This window comes from Watersipora subatra, chromosome 1 (genome assembly GCF_963576615.1).
Source record: "Watersipora subatra chromosome 1, tzWatSuba1.1, whole genome shotgun sequence".
NCBI lineage: Eukaryota > Metazoa > Bryozoa > Gymnolaemata > Cheilostomatida > Watersiporidae > Watersipora > Watersipora subatra.
In genome coordinates this window covers 5,387,074-5,405,449 of record NC_088708.1, presented here as the reverse complement: position 1 = coordinate 5,405,449, position 18,376 = coordinate 5,387,074, and the positions used below count along the sequence as shown (strand labels likewise).

General features: G+C 36.1%; 1 protein-coding gene across 6 annotated transcripts in view; it reads left to right on the top strand.

The window, feature by feature from the left end:
- The first annotated feature begins 976 nt into the window (after positions 1-976).
- The window catches only part of LOC137396462 (band 4.1-like protein 3), a 33,592-nt gene continuing 16,192 nt past the window's right edge, over positions 977-18,376 (top strand). For all 6 annotated transcript variants that reach the window (XM_068082778.1, XM_068082789.1, XM_068082781.1 and 3 more), the window contains exons 1-7: positions 977-1,070; positions 7,989-8,171; positions 9,068-9,172; positions 11,070-11,115; positions 15,844-16,141; positions 16,533-16,638; positions 17,248-17,382. In XM_068082778.1, coding sequence (XP_067938879.1) covers positions 8,115-8,171; positions 9,068-9,172; positions 11,070-11,115; positions 15,844-16,141; positions 16,533-16,638; positions 17,248-17,382 — 747 coding nt within the window. In that variant the 5' untranslated portion in view covers positions 977-1,070; positions 7,989-8,114. The remainder of the gene's footprint in view (positions 1,071-7,988; positions 8,172-9,067; positions 9,173-11,069; positions 11,116-15,843; positions 16,142-16,532; positions 16,639-17,247; positions 17,383-18,376) is intronic.

Genomic DNA, 18,376 nt, shown 5'->3' with positions numbered 1-18,376 from the left:
CATAGCATACAGCAAACTGAGACAAAGAGTGTTTGAAAATCCAGTCTTGCAAGTCGACACCAAGCTAAAAGTGTACAAGGCAGTAATTGTCCCCACACTACTGTATGCCTCAGAAACATGGGCTACTTACAGCACTGACGTCAAGGTTCTGGAGAACTATCACATGAGGAAAATGAGAGAACTACTAATGATCAAATGGTCTGACAAACGCACTAACAATAGTGTGTATCAACAAGCTAAGATGTCCAGCCTCGAAAGTATGATCGTTAAGAACAGACTTCGTTGGGCTGGACACTTGGTTAGAATGCCAAACTACAGACTACCAAAACAGATTCTGTATGCCGAACTAGAAAATGGGAAGAGGTCACAGGGGGGACAAAGAAAGCGCTATAAAGACTGTCTCAAAGATAGCTTGAAGCGTTGTCACATCAGATGTGAAACCTGGGAATGGAATGCCACGAGAAGAACTGGATGGAGAACTCTAACTCATAAAGGGGTGAAGATACTTGAAAATGAAAAAATGCGTCACAGAGAAGAGCTCAAAGCAGCACGAAAAGTGCGGCATAGCTCATCTGATACTTTGATGAATGATGACTACCATTGTCCACATTGCAATCGTCAATGCAGAGCAATGATCGGACTACGGAGCCATCTTAAAACACACCAAACACATCAATAAAGCAAGCAGACATCTTACTCTAAAGAGAGGGATTGCATAGAGAGATAGAGAGACGTATTAAAATTACGGAGTTGTTTTTCGCGTTAGTAGGCTGTGTCTGTCGTGAGTAAACAACTCTACAATTTTAACCGCAGTTCTTATCCGCTGTACAGATTTAGGGAGGTCTAATAAAAGCACAGCCCACCCTAACTTACATGGACTCCAATGAAATATCTCACTTATGTTGTTGAGGTTTGTGAAGAGATCAAAGGACTTCCGTTTTTTAATGATGCCTAGCTAGTAACCTACAAAAATAACGATAGACGCTGCTAGGGAATTATTGGAATGAAACCGCCTTAGCGCGTGTGAGAGAGACAAACTTGCTTGCGCGTGTTCGATAAACATTTTGTCGGTAAGTTCTCATGAATTTAGATAATCCTAAACTATGATAATAAGTTTTTTGTTTGCAAAAGTGTAATATGACCGTTGCACAGAGTTCTCTTAAACTTCAGATTTACAATAATCGATAAGTTTATATTTTGTATGCCCGCTTCACCGATGGAACAATTTATAATATTTTGCCCGTAATTTTACGAGTAATTTTTCAGCGACAAATATAATTTTCTGCGTTCTCTAACATGCGCTAAGCATAAAGGAGGCAGTACGTATGTTTCTGTGTAGTTTAACGTGCTCCAAAAATTAGACTTGTTAGTGGCTCTAAATGTACAAACGTTTTTTGTATGCCTACAATGACGAATGCGCGCACCGAATAGTCACGGTCAGTTTCAACGATCTACTATATGACTGAATTAAAATACTGCAGTGTCAGCTAAGTTTGTCATTTTCGCCCAGCTGTTTCTCTATAGACTCTACAAAAATTTACGATCAAAGCTAGATTTAAACTTTTATAACACTTGGGTATTTCTCCTCTTGCTTTATGTGCTTCTCTAAATGGTAGCAGTTTGATAATGACATAAGATTTGTAAAGCTTGTAAGTTAGGTTGTGTAGAAAAAAAAGCAGCAATCATGGTCAATCTGATAAAATGTTAAAGATTTGAAAGTATCAAAAGATTGGAATCGATTTTCATTCCTACTATTTGAGTATCTACTTAAAGAGCTTTGTGTTAATTTCATACGGCATAGGCCTAAATTGATTTTAGTTTATTTAGTAAAAGCATACATTGGTTAGGGTTTTCAATTGCAATCGTTCTCGTGATTATATCTGTTTTGTTTAGTAATTGGATGTAGGCTTTCCCATGATATGCTCACTCATAGCTTTTTATAAGAAAATCCCTTGTTTATCCATCTTTAGTTATTTTTTTGTAGTTAGCTGTCCAATTTCTGCTTCTTCACGTCTATTGATTAGCTCCCTATATGACATTTTATTGATAGTTTTTGCCCATCTCGGTTCACATTGTTATTACTCATAATGGATACCCTGCACATGTTTTTTTAACTACATTTGGTCTTTTTATGCACTGACTACATGTTTTTACTTTTTACTTTTTTCCGCCCTTGCACATAGCCAGCTTTCTTTAAGTAAGCTTTATATACCAAAACTCTCTTTCATTTTTCCCAGCTGGTCATAGGCTAGTCATGTGCATGGACCTTTTCCTTTGAAGGAAACTTGGCAGCTGCAAACATTACATATTTGGTAAATTTATTGCTGGTAGGCTTTTTGGTAAAATTCTGGGCAATAAACTAAAGTAATATATACGTATATATACAGTGGAAACTCGGTTCTCAAACACAACCCGTTCCAGAAGGTAGTTCAAAAACCTAGTTGTTCGAGATCCGAAAGAAGTTTTCCCATTAGAATTAATGTATACAAGTTTTAATCCATTCCAAGTTGATTTAACAACTTCAGTAAAATATTTTTTAACAATTTACACCATAAACTGTACTTTATACTACAAATAAAAACGGGTAGATATAGAGCGCGTTTAATTTTAATAAAAAATTTTCTATCTATGATGATGGAAAAAGAAAACAAGAAGTAAACATTTTGTATGCTTTGCTCTTAAAACATCAAAAACATTAAAGGTTATGATACAATACCAAAAATCTCAGAAGTTAATAATGAAACATCAAAAAATGCAACAGATCAGCTACATCAAAAATCTTGTGAAAAAGAAAATAGAAATAGCAATGGCACATTTACTTCACACCTTTGAAGAAGAATCCTCCCCCAAAACAATTTAGGGTAACTTGACTAGAGGAGTTGTGTTCCTAGAAAATCTCTTAGGGTAGAGGCGACGTCCTCCTAGATGGCTCCTTTTTGTAAAGAATTTATGACACGAAACTTCTCCTTTTGTTTGAGAACCTTCCGTAAGTGACTCATAACAACGTCATTAAACGTATAAACATGCTGTTTCCGGAGCTGCTCCAAATGTTTAATTCAAATACGCACGCTCCGGTTTGGTTGCGAACCGAATTTATGGTCGAGATCCGAGACGAACAAATCTCAAATTTTTTGGTCGAAAACCGAGTTGGTCAAGAACTGAAGTGTCCGAGAATCAAGGTTCCACTGTATATATATTTCTCAAAGTTTGTGTATGTCCAGCTTTAGCTATTAATATCTTGGTATTAAAATTTGGCATCATTATAGATTCAAACTCACAGATATTGCAACTGCAAGTTTAAAATCCACACGCTCTACCACTGAGCTAAACAAGGCATATTGTTCAAAGACACTATCATATTGTACCTTATAGCATATGCACATGCTAATTATTTCAGCATTGCGCCCACACGTTACGATGCCCTTGTTAAAGGTTGACTTGCAACAAAATTCACATTACAGTTATTTGGTATCAAAAGATTCACTGTCTTATTCTGTTGTGTTGTAAGTGCCAAATATGTGGAAATGTGATTACAAGCTCTTCAAAGCTCAAAAACAAAAAGCCGCCGTAGATTGGAATCTCTTCATTTCGATGACGTAGCCATGAAATTTGGTTATTGTCTTGTCACGTATGTTCTCACGTGAATTCAAAGGCCAATACAAAGCTCAATATAAAACTTATCGTAGTACTAGTTTATGACAAACACTTCGGGTTTTACCGAAGACCCTGTATCAAATATAGATGCTCGCTACTTTACAGTTTTGTTTTGGCCTGGTCTAATCGGCAAGTCGTAATCTGATCATGTGACCCAATACTTCGCAAATAATTTCTGCAGCACTTTTCGATTATCACAAGTGACCAACAGGCTCGTCATGATTATCAGACAATGATATGTACTCCTTCAAGCTAAGGCTAAAAAGTTCAACGGATTTTTACGGTAAGTTATAAGATATCACTGCTAAAAGTGACAGCATTACGATGACGATAAAATATACGCCTAAGAACAATAGACATAGTTTTATTGAATGCGTGAAGTATATTTGTGAAAATATTTCGACGAATAAGGTTGCATGAAAGTGTAAACAGAAACCATCTCTCACAACTACATCACATTTGAGCCGTTTTGGAAAGGGTATCCAAACTACGGCGGTCTCGTGTGGCTGCGATTTTCTGTTCGTTTTTGAGCTTTTAAGAGCTTGTAATCACCTTTTCACATATTTTGCACCTACAACACAACAGAGTAAGACATGGTGAATCTTTTCATATCAAATAACGGCAATGTGAATTGTGTTGCAAGTCAACCTTTAAGAAACATTTTGCGCCTAAGTATATCGATGTTTCTTCATCATTTTTTGCGTTAGGGCTAATTTTTTTCGCCAGACGATATCAACAATAGTTTATCTCGAAATTAAATTTTGGCGATTTGTGTACTGATTATATATACGTTATTAAGATATATACGTTGCTCGCCATGGCAAGTTCAGCCTTAGCCTATCCGTTGTGGTAAAAACCGATTCGCAAAAGAGTGATTCGATACATGATGAAATTTTAGTTGCAATTTTGAAGTTTACTAAAACGCATACTAAAAATTCCTTAAAGTATATGTTTAGTAAACTAAATTCATATAAGTTAGATTCAGCGTTTATGTTACACGGCTGCCCCGAAGGTAAGAACTCTCTACATAGTACTTTGTAATTTTATATCATCTTGCAGATCATAACCACAAAATGCACTAAAGTCATTGGAGGTACCTATGATTACTAAGGTTAACATATTGTTTTGCTACTATTTTTAAAATTTTAATGATTATGATTTTGATGGATTTTACCAGGAGGTGATTGCTTTAAATACTTTGGGTTTCTATACCACTCTATGTACATCTATAGTCTACAATATTTTCGCATGCTAACACTAGCTTGCGAAAATTGGCATGCCAATTTTTGCATGCCAACACTGAAACGAACTAACATCATGAATATAATTTCTATACTTAATAATTTTTCATTGTAATCGTAGCAAAACAGACTATATTTAGCTATTACTTGCTAATGATTTTACATTTACATTTAAACACCTTTAGAGTTTTATTTTTCCTCCTAATTTATTTCAACGAAACACTTCTTTTAAGTTATGACGTTGGAAACTTACAGTCGTTTGAAAAATTTTGAAAACCTTTACAGTTGTTTTTATTTTCTCTCTTAATTTATTTCAACTACACAAAACACATTTCTCACGATATGTGGATAGAAAGTTAGAATTGCAAATGTTCTTAAATGTTAAGTACAAATACATTTTCTGACCTATGACTTTTTATTACTTGGGCAATGCCGGGTAGTACAGCTAGTATATATATAATTAATAATAATTTTTTAATTTTAAGAGTTACAAAATGCACTAAAAATATTTTTATACCGTTATTAAAGTTTTTAAAATGTCTTATTTTGCTTTGATATGTTTAGCTTGTTTTATTGTGTTGAACTGGCAAGTTTACAAGTTTATAACTTTTTATTTTGTACTTACTTTCATTATAAAAACAGGAAATTGTCGTTTTTTACTATTTCTTGTGATTCCGTAAACTATTGCTGTTATGTCATCAGTTATGTAGATATCCAAGTTATTCATTTTCAGTTTGATCTTTGCAAGCTCTACAAAAAGTAAGTTCAGAGTTGCATTATTTCTCAGTGCATTTTGTAACTCGTAAAATTATCCATTAATGTTGAATTTTCTTCAACAGTCAAGCTAGGTGAAAACTTGAATTTCGGTATGCACAAGGAAGTAAATTTTTAAGTTTTTTCTTTTAAACTGCAACTTTATAAATTTTTGATTCTGTAAGAATGCAAATGTTACAGCTGCTGGAATAACAGCATTCTAATAGTTTGCTAATACATGTATTTCCTTTATACAAAAAGATGTCTGTTTTTTCATGCACATAATAGTAGCATAAAGTTTATTCATCAGCACTAAAGAATTTGTGTTAACATTTCTGTAATTCACTCTTTTGACTTCTATTCTCTAACATGAGTGCTGGTTCCTATTAATGGGTAAAAGTGTCCACAATATTCTAAAAATTATTGGACCAGATTCTTTTAAGTAATATGGAGAAAACTTGCTATAGTGAACCTATTAAGAAATATTATTGTTATCCCTTGTCCAGTGCTAGTTATAAGAAATATGATGACAATCGATAAGCATTGCTGGGCACTCGTATAGAGTAGTAAATCATAGACGATGAACATTGGAAGTTATTCTAAAATTGCTCATTTCAGCCATTGTTGGCTCATATTGCAGAGTAGTAATTAAGTGCTGAATAAAATGTGCCCATTCAGTCTCAAACCTACAGTGAAGGATCTCTTCGTGCCTTTCTTTTATCAGATGCAATACGTGTTCTATACATGTACATGGTTGTTAAAATAAGCTGTTCTTTGATTACCAGATCGTAAAAGTTTTGTTGAGTTTCTTTAGAGCTTTTGGCCGACGATCAAAGCCTTACAAAAATGTTCAGGCTGTTTAATGTTTTCGCATGTATTCATCGCTGCACACGTAATCTATAGTTACATATGGAATATATATGCTATATGTCATCGCTGCACATGTAATCTACCTATAGTTACATACGGAATTGATAGACAGTTGTGAATGTATAGACCATGTTCATATATGGGCTATACATTGGCATTTTCGTGTTCATATAATAAATGTATTTTGTTTGACACCATAAGCAGTGTTTTGGTTTGATCTATCATTGTACTGACGTTGCGACACCCAGTAACAGGTGGATATAACATGTGATATTTCACTGAATTTCTAGAAGTTGGTGTCAGTGAGTTAGCCTATCATCTGCTTTCTGTTGCACTTCACACTCATCTTCCATTTAGTATACAGAGACTTGCCTGAAATGAGTCACAACATACATTATGTTGCTCAGTCTCAGAGATCTGTAAGTCTAATCGCTTGTGCAAATGCATGCCAAAGTGAGAGATACTTATATCCCTTGATTGGCCGGCAGCTTTGACTCAGTTGCCTCATCTTGGCAGCTGCAAGCAAACACTTAGCTGCATGTCCACGCTATTCATCCAGCGCATCTGTTCATTCAATATATAGACACACGGATTTAAGAGTTTACGACTTGGATAAGACTCCGCCAATCCCATCTCGTTGCAATAATTTTTTTTTAAAAAGGAAAACTTTTCTTCTTGATTACAGATCTATATTTTACTAACGTATGTAAAAAACTAACTGACATGAGTCAACTAACTCTGCACAACAGAGGGGCCGCACACGCTGAGTTTAGCCTCTCCACCGCCCTACTATCTTAAATTACATTAGACCTAGTTAAGAAGTGTCAGAGCTTTTGTTCTTGTAGTTTGATCAACTTTAGCTTGGTTTGACCCTTGACCTTGTAAACACCCATGGTTTGTCCCTTGTAAATGCGCTACGACCTTTCACCACTGTTCATTACTCACTGACCTTTTTGTAGCCGTCGATATGAGATTTCTTATCATGCTATTGAGACCCAAATAAATAATGTTTTAATAAAGGCTATTAGTGAACAAAGGGTCGCTATTAGTGAACAAGGTCGACAAGTGTTTGCTTGTGTAAGCACAATGGATACTAAAGCCATGTAAAAGCTATGTGGTATAATTAGTTAAATTTTGGATTCTAGTGAAGGGCTTTTCCTCAGGCTATCCTAGCTACAGATATCACTGTAGTTTAGCATTCGCAGCTTGATGCTTCAGGCACCACAAATTTGCTACCCTTTCTCTCCTACTAAATTATATATACACACACACGCAAACGTAAATATACATATATGTAAATATTTGTATTTCCTGGTTAGTATTTTTGGCAGCTGCAGGATGCTGCATATAGAAAGTATGGCTCACCATCTGTCTGATGCTTATCACCTACATAGCTGCACCTACTCTAGCGCATAGTTAGTCAGTTTTTCACTATTTGTTTATAGCAATCCATGTAATAGCGTTTTGTAGAGCTACCCTAAAAATCACAGGCTATGGTTCGACCCACCACCAAGCCCTGTTCCTAGCAGACGTTCTACGTACAGCTGGAGGAGTACTCTCAGCCAGCGACTGATTTTACGAAAATCTCCCCACAAGATGCTTGTTTGCCGAGTGGTCCTTCTCACTCAAGAGAATTTCCAAGTGGAGTTGCCGGTAAATTAATTTTTAACTCGTGTTATAATTGGAATAATAGCTTGAGTACCATTTACATAGTAAAGCCGCTATTAATGTGACGGCAAGCATGCAGCTGCGCTACTTTTTTAGCCACCGGCATCGCTAGTAGCACTCCAGCTCACTCGCTGTTTTAACACTTTATTATCAAGCACCTAATCTTTTGTATGTTTCAAGTTTTGGGACACTTTTTATAGTCATGTTTAAAGTAAGCACTTTGGCGATGGAGTTTGCTAAATTCATCTATTGATAAAATAGCAGTGAGTGTTGCCATACAATATAGTTGTGTTTACACCAGCAATTTATTATGCACATTTTGGTTACATTTAGCGCTGGCTGTTAAAATTCACCCAGTAACCACCACTGGTTAGATATAATTACTGCTCAATATGTTTATTTTTTTAATTCTTGTAAGCCCAAATATGGGCATGCACCAACACTGGTGAATGAGAAATCTGGGAGTTTTTGAAAAACAACATCTGCTGACCGACAAGCGATAACAAGCACTTTAAACAATCACTGAAGGAATGTGTTGTCAATCCTAGTAGCTGAGTCATTGTTTAGAGATGAGAGTTATCATAGCATGACAGCCTTTTCCTCCTATAGAAGTATTTGATAAGCCGCGTGTCTGTAGTGTTGATCAGTGGTGTATTTTTACATGCTCCCGTTGTGCAACGCTTGTAAAGGCTGTAGTATCTGCGCTACTATAAATGTCTTGTGACTCATTGTGTAGTTGGTTACAATGCCACTCAAAATGACACCTGCCAGCTCCTGAGGCTAATCATTGCTGCTGGATAAACAGACGTCTGGCAACACGCCAATATCGCTGATCTCACCCAGCGCAGCGATTCTAAATTATTCTTATGCTTTGTTGATAGAAAAATGTGACCGGGCAAGTGCTGTATGATCGGGTCAAGGACAAGATCAACCTGGAAGAAGCTGACTACTTTGGTCTTTCCTATTTCAACTCTCAGAATCAAAGAGTATGTTAAATAGAGAGATTGTTTTGATTATTTGGTCTTATAGTAAAACCTTTTTATATAGTCCAGTGGCTCGTAACCTTGAGTGAGTTGTGATATCATATCATCATATCACATGACTCCAATATACATGTAATATGTTCACTGTCGATTGGGTTCATTGATTGACAGAAGGCTGATTTACGGGATCAGTAAAGATTTAGCTGTGAACTGGCATCATGCCAGCGAAATTCAGTAGACAACTCTATATAATTCCTGTGACTGAATCCTAGAGATTAATTCTGCTGTGAAAATTGCACTCAAGCAAAATCTTTTGCTCGGAACCTTTTATCCAATTTCTATGTAAAAGTGACTAAAAGTAGTGCTGCTGCTGCAAAGCTATAAATGTGACAATTAAAATTATCTGATGACTGTTTTTTTTACAAAGGATAAATTTAAAATACAAAAGCAAAATAGAAGTGCAGTTTTGAAATTGTGCGATTCATGCTTTGACCCTGACACAGTTTTGATATCACTTCTGCAATTATTACTTACAATGTAGGTGTTTGTCAATGCTTGAAAGGAAGCAAAAGACAGTTGCTGTTGTAGTCTCTTGTGGATCAACTGACAAGCATGGCAGTGATATGTTTTAGCACATTTGATTGGTTATAGAATATTGGTTATAAAATAGGTAGTTTTCAATCATTTGCATGTGCAAGCTCACTTTCTCAAGAGCTTAGAATCCTTTGGTTGTTTTATTCATCTTGTTGACTACGAAGGTCATGAATGTTTCAAAATAACTCAAGTCAAATGTCAAAGCATGTCAAAGTCATTGACATGCTGTCGTGGATGACAATAGATACGGTAACGATTATTCTACACGATTATTCTACACGTGTAATTGGTGCGTCTTCATTCAATTGCGTCTTCACTGTTTCACTAGGTGTACCATTTATACTCATCACAAACAAAATTTAGTTCAGTGGAACTCGGTGTGAATATTTCCATATTTATGAAGCATTCCCCGAGTCTATGCTAACTAGCAGATCTATGACCATTGACTATTTAGAAACGTCTTACAGGGTGCAAACTTCCAATATAGGGCTATTCTTATTGTAAATGTTAGATTTTATGAGTTCAATTTTCTGAGCAGTTTTCCATCATAACAAGTTTAAGATGATATTTTTTTTATTTCTGCTGCCAGCGATTCATTCTTTTGGAACAAAATACAATGTTGTCTAAAGCTGTCTAGAAATAGCTTTATAAACTAAAGAACAATAGCATAAATACTTTTCTCGCATAGAGTGGCCCACTAGTGGTGTGATTGCTAGATGTGAGCCATATGCTGACGTGAAATCATATTCTCATTTGGCATACTCAGTAGCTTTCAGCAGTCTAGCGCCATGTGACAATGATATCCTGGTGGTTCAGTATGGGCTTATCATCCTGCACTTTTCATCGTGTTTCCATGTAAGATGTGTAGTAATCAGCCAGCCAGTTTACTCCAGCAGTGATTACATAGAATATTTAGTGAATGCTGCCACAGTACTATTAGTAATAGTCATTACATGACAGCAGTTGTTATTGCTTCTTGAATCTAACGATAACTACAGTAACTTACTGATCACATGTTTTTTAGTTGTTTATATCATGAGAGGATTAAATTTTGCAATTGCCAAATTTTATAAATAGAAAGATGAATGTAGCGAGCGGCTGATACATGGTAAAGTAGTAGTTGATAACCGTTTCCTCTAACAAACTATCATCACAGCCTTACAATGTCAAGCGTGATTAATTTGTATTAGTGTAGCAAGCGAGGGGCAGACAACTCACTTTATTAAGGGTTGGCATGTTGTACTCAATTTCTTGCTAATATTTTTGTCGATGGTGATAATGTGCCTGATACCCATTCTGTTGACAGCTCTGGCTGAGCCTGGAGAAGCGCATTGACAAGCAGGTGGACAATGGTAAGTTATAAAAGCTCTTGTGGTTGGCTAATTTTTTCCAAGAAATAAACTTCCTCAAGGGATTCCTAGAATTTTAGTGCAATAATCTTATAGTGTTGGTTAGATTTCCCTCAAGGTTTGATTTTTATAACAGATCTTACCAGGAATACTTTCAGATGTCAATTAAAGTTCCGTGATTACTCATGCATAGTTTAAGAGTGCGCACTGGACATTCCCTTTCTCTTCTTCATGGGTATTACTGATTATTGGCTACAAGAATTAAAGCCTGGTTTCCATATCAGCTGCGAGGCCCCAGCGGTAATCTCACATAGCATAGCACTTGCGGCGCTAGGCTCGCCGGCTTATGTTTACATATAGCTGCCTCGATAACGATCGCATAAAAATGGTTGCTCGTGATGCTGCTTTGAAAATGCCAATCTTCACTTGTACAGTGCATTTCGAGAATACTTTGTCTGTGGCTCTTTTGAAAGTTGAATAGAACTGAACTCTTGCGTTGAATACCGGCAGTACTTGATTTGATTTGATTTGATTTGATTTTTATTGCGTAATAATAACATGACAATATGAGTAAAAAATACACAGAGTAGCAATAGGACATGCCAGATAGCCAGAGGCTAGAGTCAAGGCAGCCCCAGCAAGCAGTAGGAAAAGAAACAGAATCAGCGATAAGCGCACACTCCGGAGCACCAGAGTCAGGAAGGACAGTCCCAGGACGCCCACAGGCGCTCTACCAACTTCGCCTTCAGCTGACCCGGAGCAGAGCCCGCACAATCACTCAAAAATTTATTATATAATTTCATTGCACTAAAAAATATCGATCTCTGTCCCTTAGAAGACAAACACTTTTTCAACTTTAATTGATTTTTACTTTTTAAACGGGTATCTTGACAATGATCTATCATAAAATCTTGCAACTCTTCCATGGGGAAAGAATTTGTTAAAAACATTAGCAGGCGATACTGGAATAAAATTTCAATTGGCATTATTTTTAAAATTTTAAAATTTTTGGAAACTGTTTGATTTGGTTTAAAATTGAGTATTATTCTGATTGCCTTTTTTTGCATGATTAAAAGTTTGTTTAAATCAGTTTTGTTGCCGTGGCCCCAAAACTCGATTCCATAAATTAAAAGAGAATAGAAAAAACTGTAGTACAAATTGATCATGGTTGATTTGTCTAGGTAGGGGCGAATGAAACGTAATATTAGTAATATGTAATTAAGTTTTTTGATGAGACTTTGGATGTGTTTTTTAAAAGTCAAGTTGTTGTCTAACGTGATACCTAAAAATTGAGTCGAATCTTTGATTTGTAGTTGAGAATTGTTTAAAGAAAGGCTTAGATTATAATTTTGAGTGTTTTTAGACGGATTTTTGAAAACTACTTGAAATGTTTTACTGTTGTTTAAAATGAGTCTGTTTGATAGGCACCATTCATTAATAATATTTAATTCCTCTTGGAGTTTAGAATTATCTGTTGAAAATATATTGGTGTCATCTGCGAATAAAATACAATCCAAAGCAGGTGCAGCATTTACTAAGTCATTTATAAAAATTAAAAATAAGAGGGGTCCTAAAATTGATCCTTGTGGGACACCAATCGTAATTGCCCTCATTTGCGAACAATCAGTATCTGTTTTGGTAAATTGAAATCTATTTTGGAGATAACTTTGAATAAGAGAGGAAGACTTTACACTAAAATTGTAGTAAAAAAGTTTGTCAATTAAAATTTTGTGATTAATCGTATCGAATGCCTTTGAAAAATCCAAAAATACGCCCTGAGTTATATTACTTTGATCTAAATTAGTATATAAAAATTCCATTAGACTGTTTATTGCTGTAGTGGTGCTTTTACCTTTTCTAAAACCAAATTGTTTAGGCGACAAGATGTTATTGGTTTCTAAAAAATCCCGTATTTGCAAAGACAAACATTTCTCTAAAATTTTTGATAAAGCAGGAAGAATGGAAATGGGCCGGTAATTAGATGGATCTGTTCTATTTCCTTTTTTAAATAATGGAGTCACGCGAGCTATTTTTAAACAATTTGGGAAATTAGATTGTTGTATAACAAGATTTATAAGATGTGTTAAAACTGGAATTAGGACTAGTTTATTTTCTTTTATTGCACGGAGAGAAATCCTATCATAGCCGGTTGCTTTAGGAAGACTGAAAGAATCAATTATTTGCAGTGTTTGGTAGGGGTCAATTATCTGGAAGCTAAAATCAATATCATTTACACAGTTGTCCATAAATTTAGAAAAGTGAATATCGGAAAGTGGCAACTCATTGGCCAGTTTATTACCAACATTTACGAAATGATCATTTAAGGTCTCAGCTATATCTTGCGAGTCTGTTAGGAGTTTTCCATCTTTGTTTATGCTCGTTGGGCTATCTGAATTTTTAGAGTCTCTATTTAACAATCTGTTTATGAATTTCCACTTTTCGTTTTGATTATTTTTACATTTATCAAATTCTTTTTTATAGAATTTAGTCTTCGCAGTTTTAATTTCATTTGTGACTAAATTTCTGAAACTGTGGTAAGAGGTGTGGAGCGAAGTATTGAAAGGTTCTTTTTTGCATTTAATGTGCAATTTTCTTCGCTTATTTATCTGTTTAAGTAGATGGTGATTCATCCAAGGTTTTAAAAAGTTGAGCTTTTTCTGATTTGTGGAAATTAATTTTTTCTTCCCAGCTATTTTTATTAAATTTTGGAACGACAAAGAAAAGGATTCAAAGCTTTTGTTAACATCAGAGCAATCCATTATCGCCCGCCAATCTTGTTCAGCAAGCTTGATTGCTAGCTGATCATAGTCAATAATGAAAATGGATAAATTTGAACGCTTGGGAATTTTGATTTTAAACTCAATTGATGCAAAAACTGGTTGATGGTCAGAAATATTAAAATCTATTGTTGCAGAGTTTATGTTAGAGTCAACCCGGTTAGTTGCTATGTGGTCTATAAGGCTATTTTTGGTACTACCTAGTCTTGTCGCAGTTAAAATTGTGTTGCAAAAACCATATGATGTTAACAAGTTTTCATAATTGAATGAGTTTATGTCAAGAATATTTTCGGGACAGAGATCGATATTAATGTCACCTACAATTATTGTGTCCGGTGGTAATGTGGGGATCAAAGCTCCGAGATCCTCCAGAAAAGACGGCAGAGCGCCCGAGGGCGCCCTGTAGACTGCCAACACCGAGAAAATCCGGCGCCCCGAAGAATGCACCGACGCGAACACCGCCTCCGCCCCAGCCAGTGTAGCCGCCAAAACTCTAGCCTCAAAACCATCTGCCACATACACGCAAACTCCTCCACCTCCTTCATTTGGCCGTGAACTGCAAAGCAATCGATAATTTTTTAAAATAAATTTGTTAATATATGAATGTTCACCAAGCCAAGATTCTGATATAACGATAAGAGAAAAGTTAACATTCAGATGAGCCAAAAAAAGTTCAAATTCAGAAAACTTGTTATGAATGCTGCGAATGTTTATATGCAGAATGTTTATAGAGTTTTTTAGTACTATGCTCTTCAATGCATTAGGTTTGATCAAAGCGCTATGATGAATATTTAGTAAATCAGGTGTATCGTCGAAGCCTGGTATAGTTGCGCTAGTAATAGAAAAACCACATTAAATTATGGAAATGATTAGTTCAAGTCTATCAGGTCTTTGTCGGAAGAAATTTTAATTGCTTCTGAAGTTTTTTCTTTACGCATGAAAATGTTTCCATGATAGGTCCAAGCATATTTATAATTTAAGTCTCTTTTTTTACATCTGACTTTATAAAACAGCTCCTGTGTTGTTTTAGGCAGCTGTTCATTGATGAAGATTTTGTCTGAGTTTTCATATCCCAGAGACTTCGTAGTAATTGATTTTTTTACCATACTCTTTCTTCCATCATAGAACGCATCTCTTGCAGACATCTTGTTGAATTTTATAATAATTGCTCTCTTAGGATTTTCACCAGACTGTTTGGTTCGGAAAATTCCGTCAATGTCTTGTTCATTATAGCTAAGGTCAAGGCTGTCAGAAAGTTTCTCAATAATAGCGTGAAGATTTTCCTTATTTGTTACTGGAATTCCGTCTAGAATAAGTGATTTGTTGAATTTTTCTTGTTCTATGAGTTGAATGGATTTAGAAAGCTTTGTCAACGAGCTAGTAGATGGTTGCAGGTCAGAGTAATCTTTCTGCAAGTCGCACAATGATTTTTTAATGCTTTCAATCTCTTCGCCATAGTACGTCAAGGCTTTAGCTTGCTGCCTTTGTTCATCTTCCAGGACGGTGACACGATTACCAATACGATCCAGATGTTGACATATGCAGTTAAATTTATCCTCCATCCATTCTTTTGTTAGATCAAGTTTACTGTTGATGTCGCTAAGGGTAATGCTATCTTCAGTGATACTTGATGTTTGTCGCGTAATGTGCTTTTTGTTCGACATTTTGAAGCAGGGGATGGGAACCTACTTGGCGCGTAGGTTCCCATTTTATCGCCCCATAGCCCTGTAATCTCGCCACCAGTGCTTGCGGCGCATATGAGGCTAGGCTTAAGTTATAAATAGGTCTACACATGTGTATACACTGCACAGACTGCACCTCTGGTGGATATAATAGTATCTGTACATCTATTTATAGGATTATCTGTGACTCTGTTCATAGCAATCCATACATAGTTTTCTGTTAAACTAGCATAATAGATGGCGTTGATGAAATGTATTGGGATCTGTTGTAGTGAAAGATCTGCTCTTTTACTGGGAGGTGAAGTTCTACCCTCCCGCACCCGAGCAGCTCAATGAGGATCATACACGCTACCTCGTTGTGCTGCAGATCAGAAAGGATCTTTTTACGGGGCTACTGCCTGCCTCTTTTCAGACACAGGCCATACTTGGCTCATTCACAGCGCAGGGTGAAATTGGTGACTTTGAAAGGGCGAACCATATAGGCATAGAATACCTCCGGCAAATTGGCTTTGCTCCCAAGCAGAGTGAAGAACTGCTCTTACGTATCTCTGATCTTCACAAGATGTGCAAGTGGGTCAATTCTTCATTTTTAAGCTGCTAATGCTATTGCCAAGCATTAAATCACTACCAGTAATTTAGTTTCTCAAACCTATCTAGTCAAGTTTTTACTATTTAATGTTTCCTGTTTCACGTTGCGTAAAACCGCACACTTCAACCTTGTGTCCAAATTGTTTAGCCACCTATTTTGGTGAATTCACATGAAGGTACCCATCTAGTTGGAGAGAAAACCTCTCCTTGACTGTTGGTATACCGTATACCGAACTCTTATGTACGAAGTAAATAGAATTGCAACGGCGTAAGTTTTAGGAGCTGTGTCCTTCTGCCTGTGGATGCTGTATGGAGAGTTTATCTATACACCTTATTCTTTCACTATACTACTGTTTAGTCATTGGCTTTATAGAGGGCTGACCCCAGCAGAGGCTGACCTTTACTTCCTCGATAATGCTAAGAAATGCGCTCTCTATGGTATGGACATGCACAAAGTGAAAGACTCTAGCAACAGAGCGGTATGCACCTTACATCGCTTGACTAGCTCTAGCAAAGGCTGTAGAAGGATGAAAGGATTACGAAAATTTGGTCGCTTTGTGTGGTATACGTTTTCAGTATAATTTTAAAGTTTCGGGCATTTCTAAATAACAAAAAAATAAAAAAAGGCTGTCGACAGAATGTTAGTTGCTAATGACATATTGACCGAAATTCTTAGTAATGAAGATCAAAAAGATGGACAAAACTAGAAAGCTTCTCCGCAGCAACAAGATCTTCACACTAGAATTTTTTTTCTTCTATTCATGGCAATATACACAGTCTATTAGGCTCGGTGTATATCAACCATGTTTCTTCACTTATCTTTAAAGTGTCACATCATGGAAAGAGTTTGGAGAAAAGCTATTTACTGTATTTGATTTCTGTATCGTTTTCATTGAGTTCCACGCACGAGCTTATAACTTCAATATGATATTCAGTTCAAAAGGAATTGCGCTATCCCAAGTGCTTTCGCAGTCTATTGAAAGTTGTTATTACTGTCCAGGCTCAGGGTACTCGCTTCTGTATACAAGGTTAGGCTTCAAAGTGTGAATGCTCCTGGGCTCCTGCATTCCTTTTGTATTGTCTTCTAGGTGAAAATTGGTGTGAGCGCTTGCGGTATTTATGTCTATGATGGAAATATTCGGATGGACTGCTTCAAGTGGCCTCGTATACTCAAGATAGAATACAAGAGAAATGTGTTTCGTATTAAAGTCAAACCAGGCGAGGTGAGCACTTTCTTCCTTGACCTTGCAGCTCTGCGCTTGCGGATGAGCGATTGTTTAGAGGCATGTTCTTGGTGTGGAGTAGATACATCAATGACTGGTAAAAGAGTTTATTGCACTAAAAATTGGTGAAATCTCAGCGGATGCATACACTTTTCTATGTGGCGCAAGTGTTTGTAAATTTTGCTATCATATATAAAAAACTTAAAGCGATTGATACCGACCCTCAGACACTGAGCGCATAATATCTTTCTGTATAAAAAAGTTGTCTACTACTGACATATCTTTCAGAGGCCATCTTACTGCACGGCATCAATTGTAAAAATTGAGAGAGTCCTCAATCGGTAAAAGATTATCATATCTATTAGTATATAATGATATATAGTAGTACCGACTACTATTGCTACAGCTCTGACTACTATTACTACAATACTGACTACTATTACTACAGTACTGACCACTATTACTACAATACTGACTACTATTGCTACAGCACTGACTACTATTACTACAGTACTGACCACTACTACAGTACTGACCACTACTACAGTACTGACTACTATTACTACAATACTGACTACTACTACAGTACTGACTACTATTACTACAGTACTGACTACTATTACTACAGTACCGACTATTACTACAGTACGGTTATTAAAAGTTAGCTGTTGCCTTAAGCCGTTACAGTTTATATATTGTCAAACTACAGTCAAACTTCAAAGTTTTACAGTACATAGTTACTTCTTTCACAATTTTCTCACATCTTCAATTCATCTATGTCATAGCAAAATACTCAGAATAGTTGTTCGATTCACCCTCCAGCTCAAGGACTTAACGATAAATTATACTTCTTGTAATTATATACAGGGAGACAGGTAGACACACAGTAGTAGATAGTAATAGATAAAATGGTGCTAGAGACGTGGAGCTTGTGTGATTTGGTCTGAAGTTTTAAATTCACATGACTTAGTTATATTCTGTATTTTTATATTTG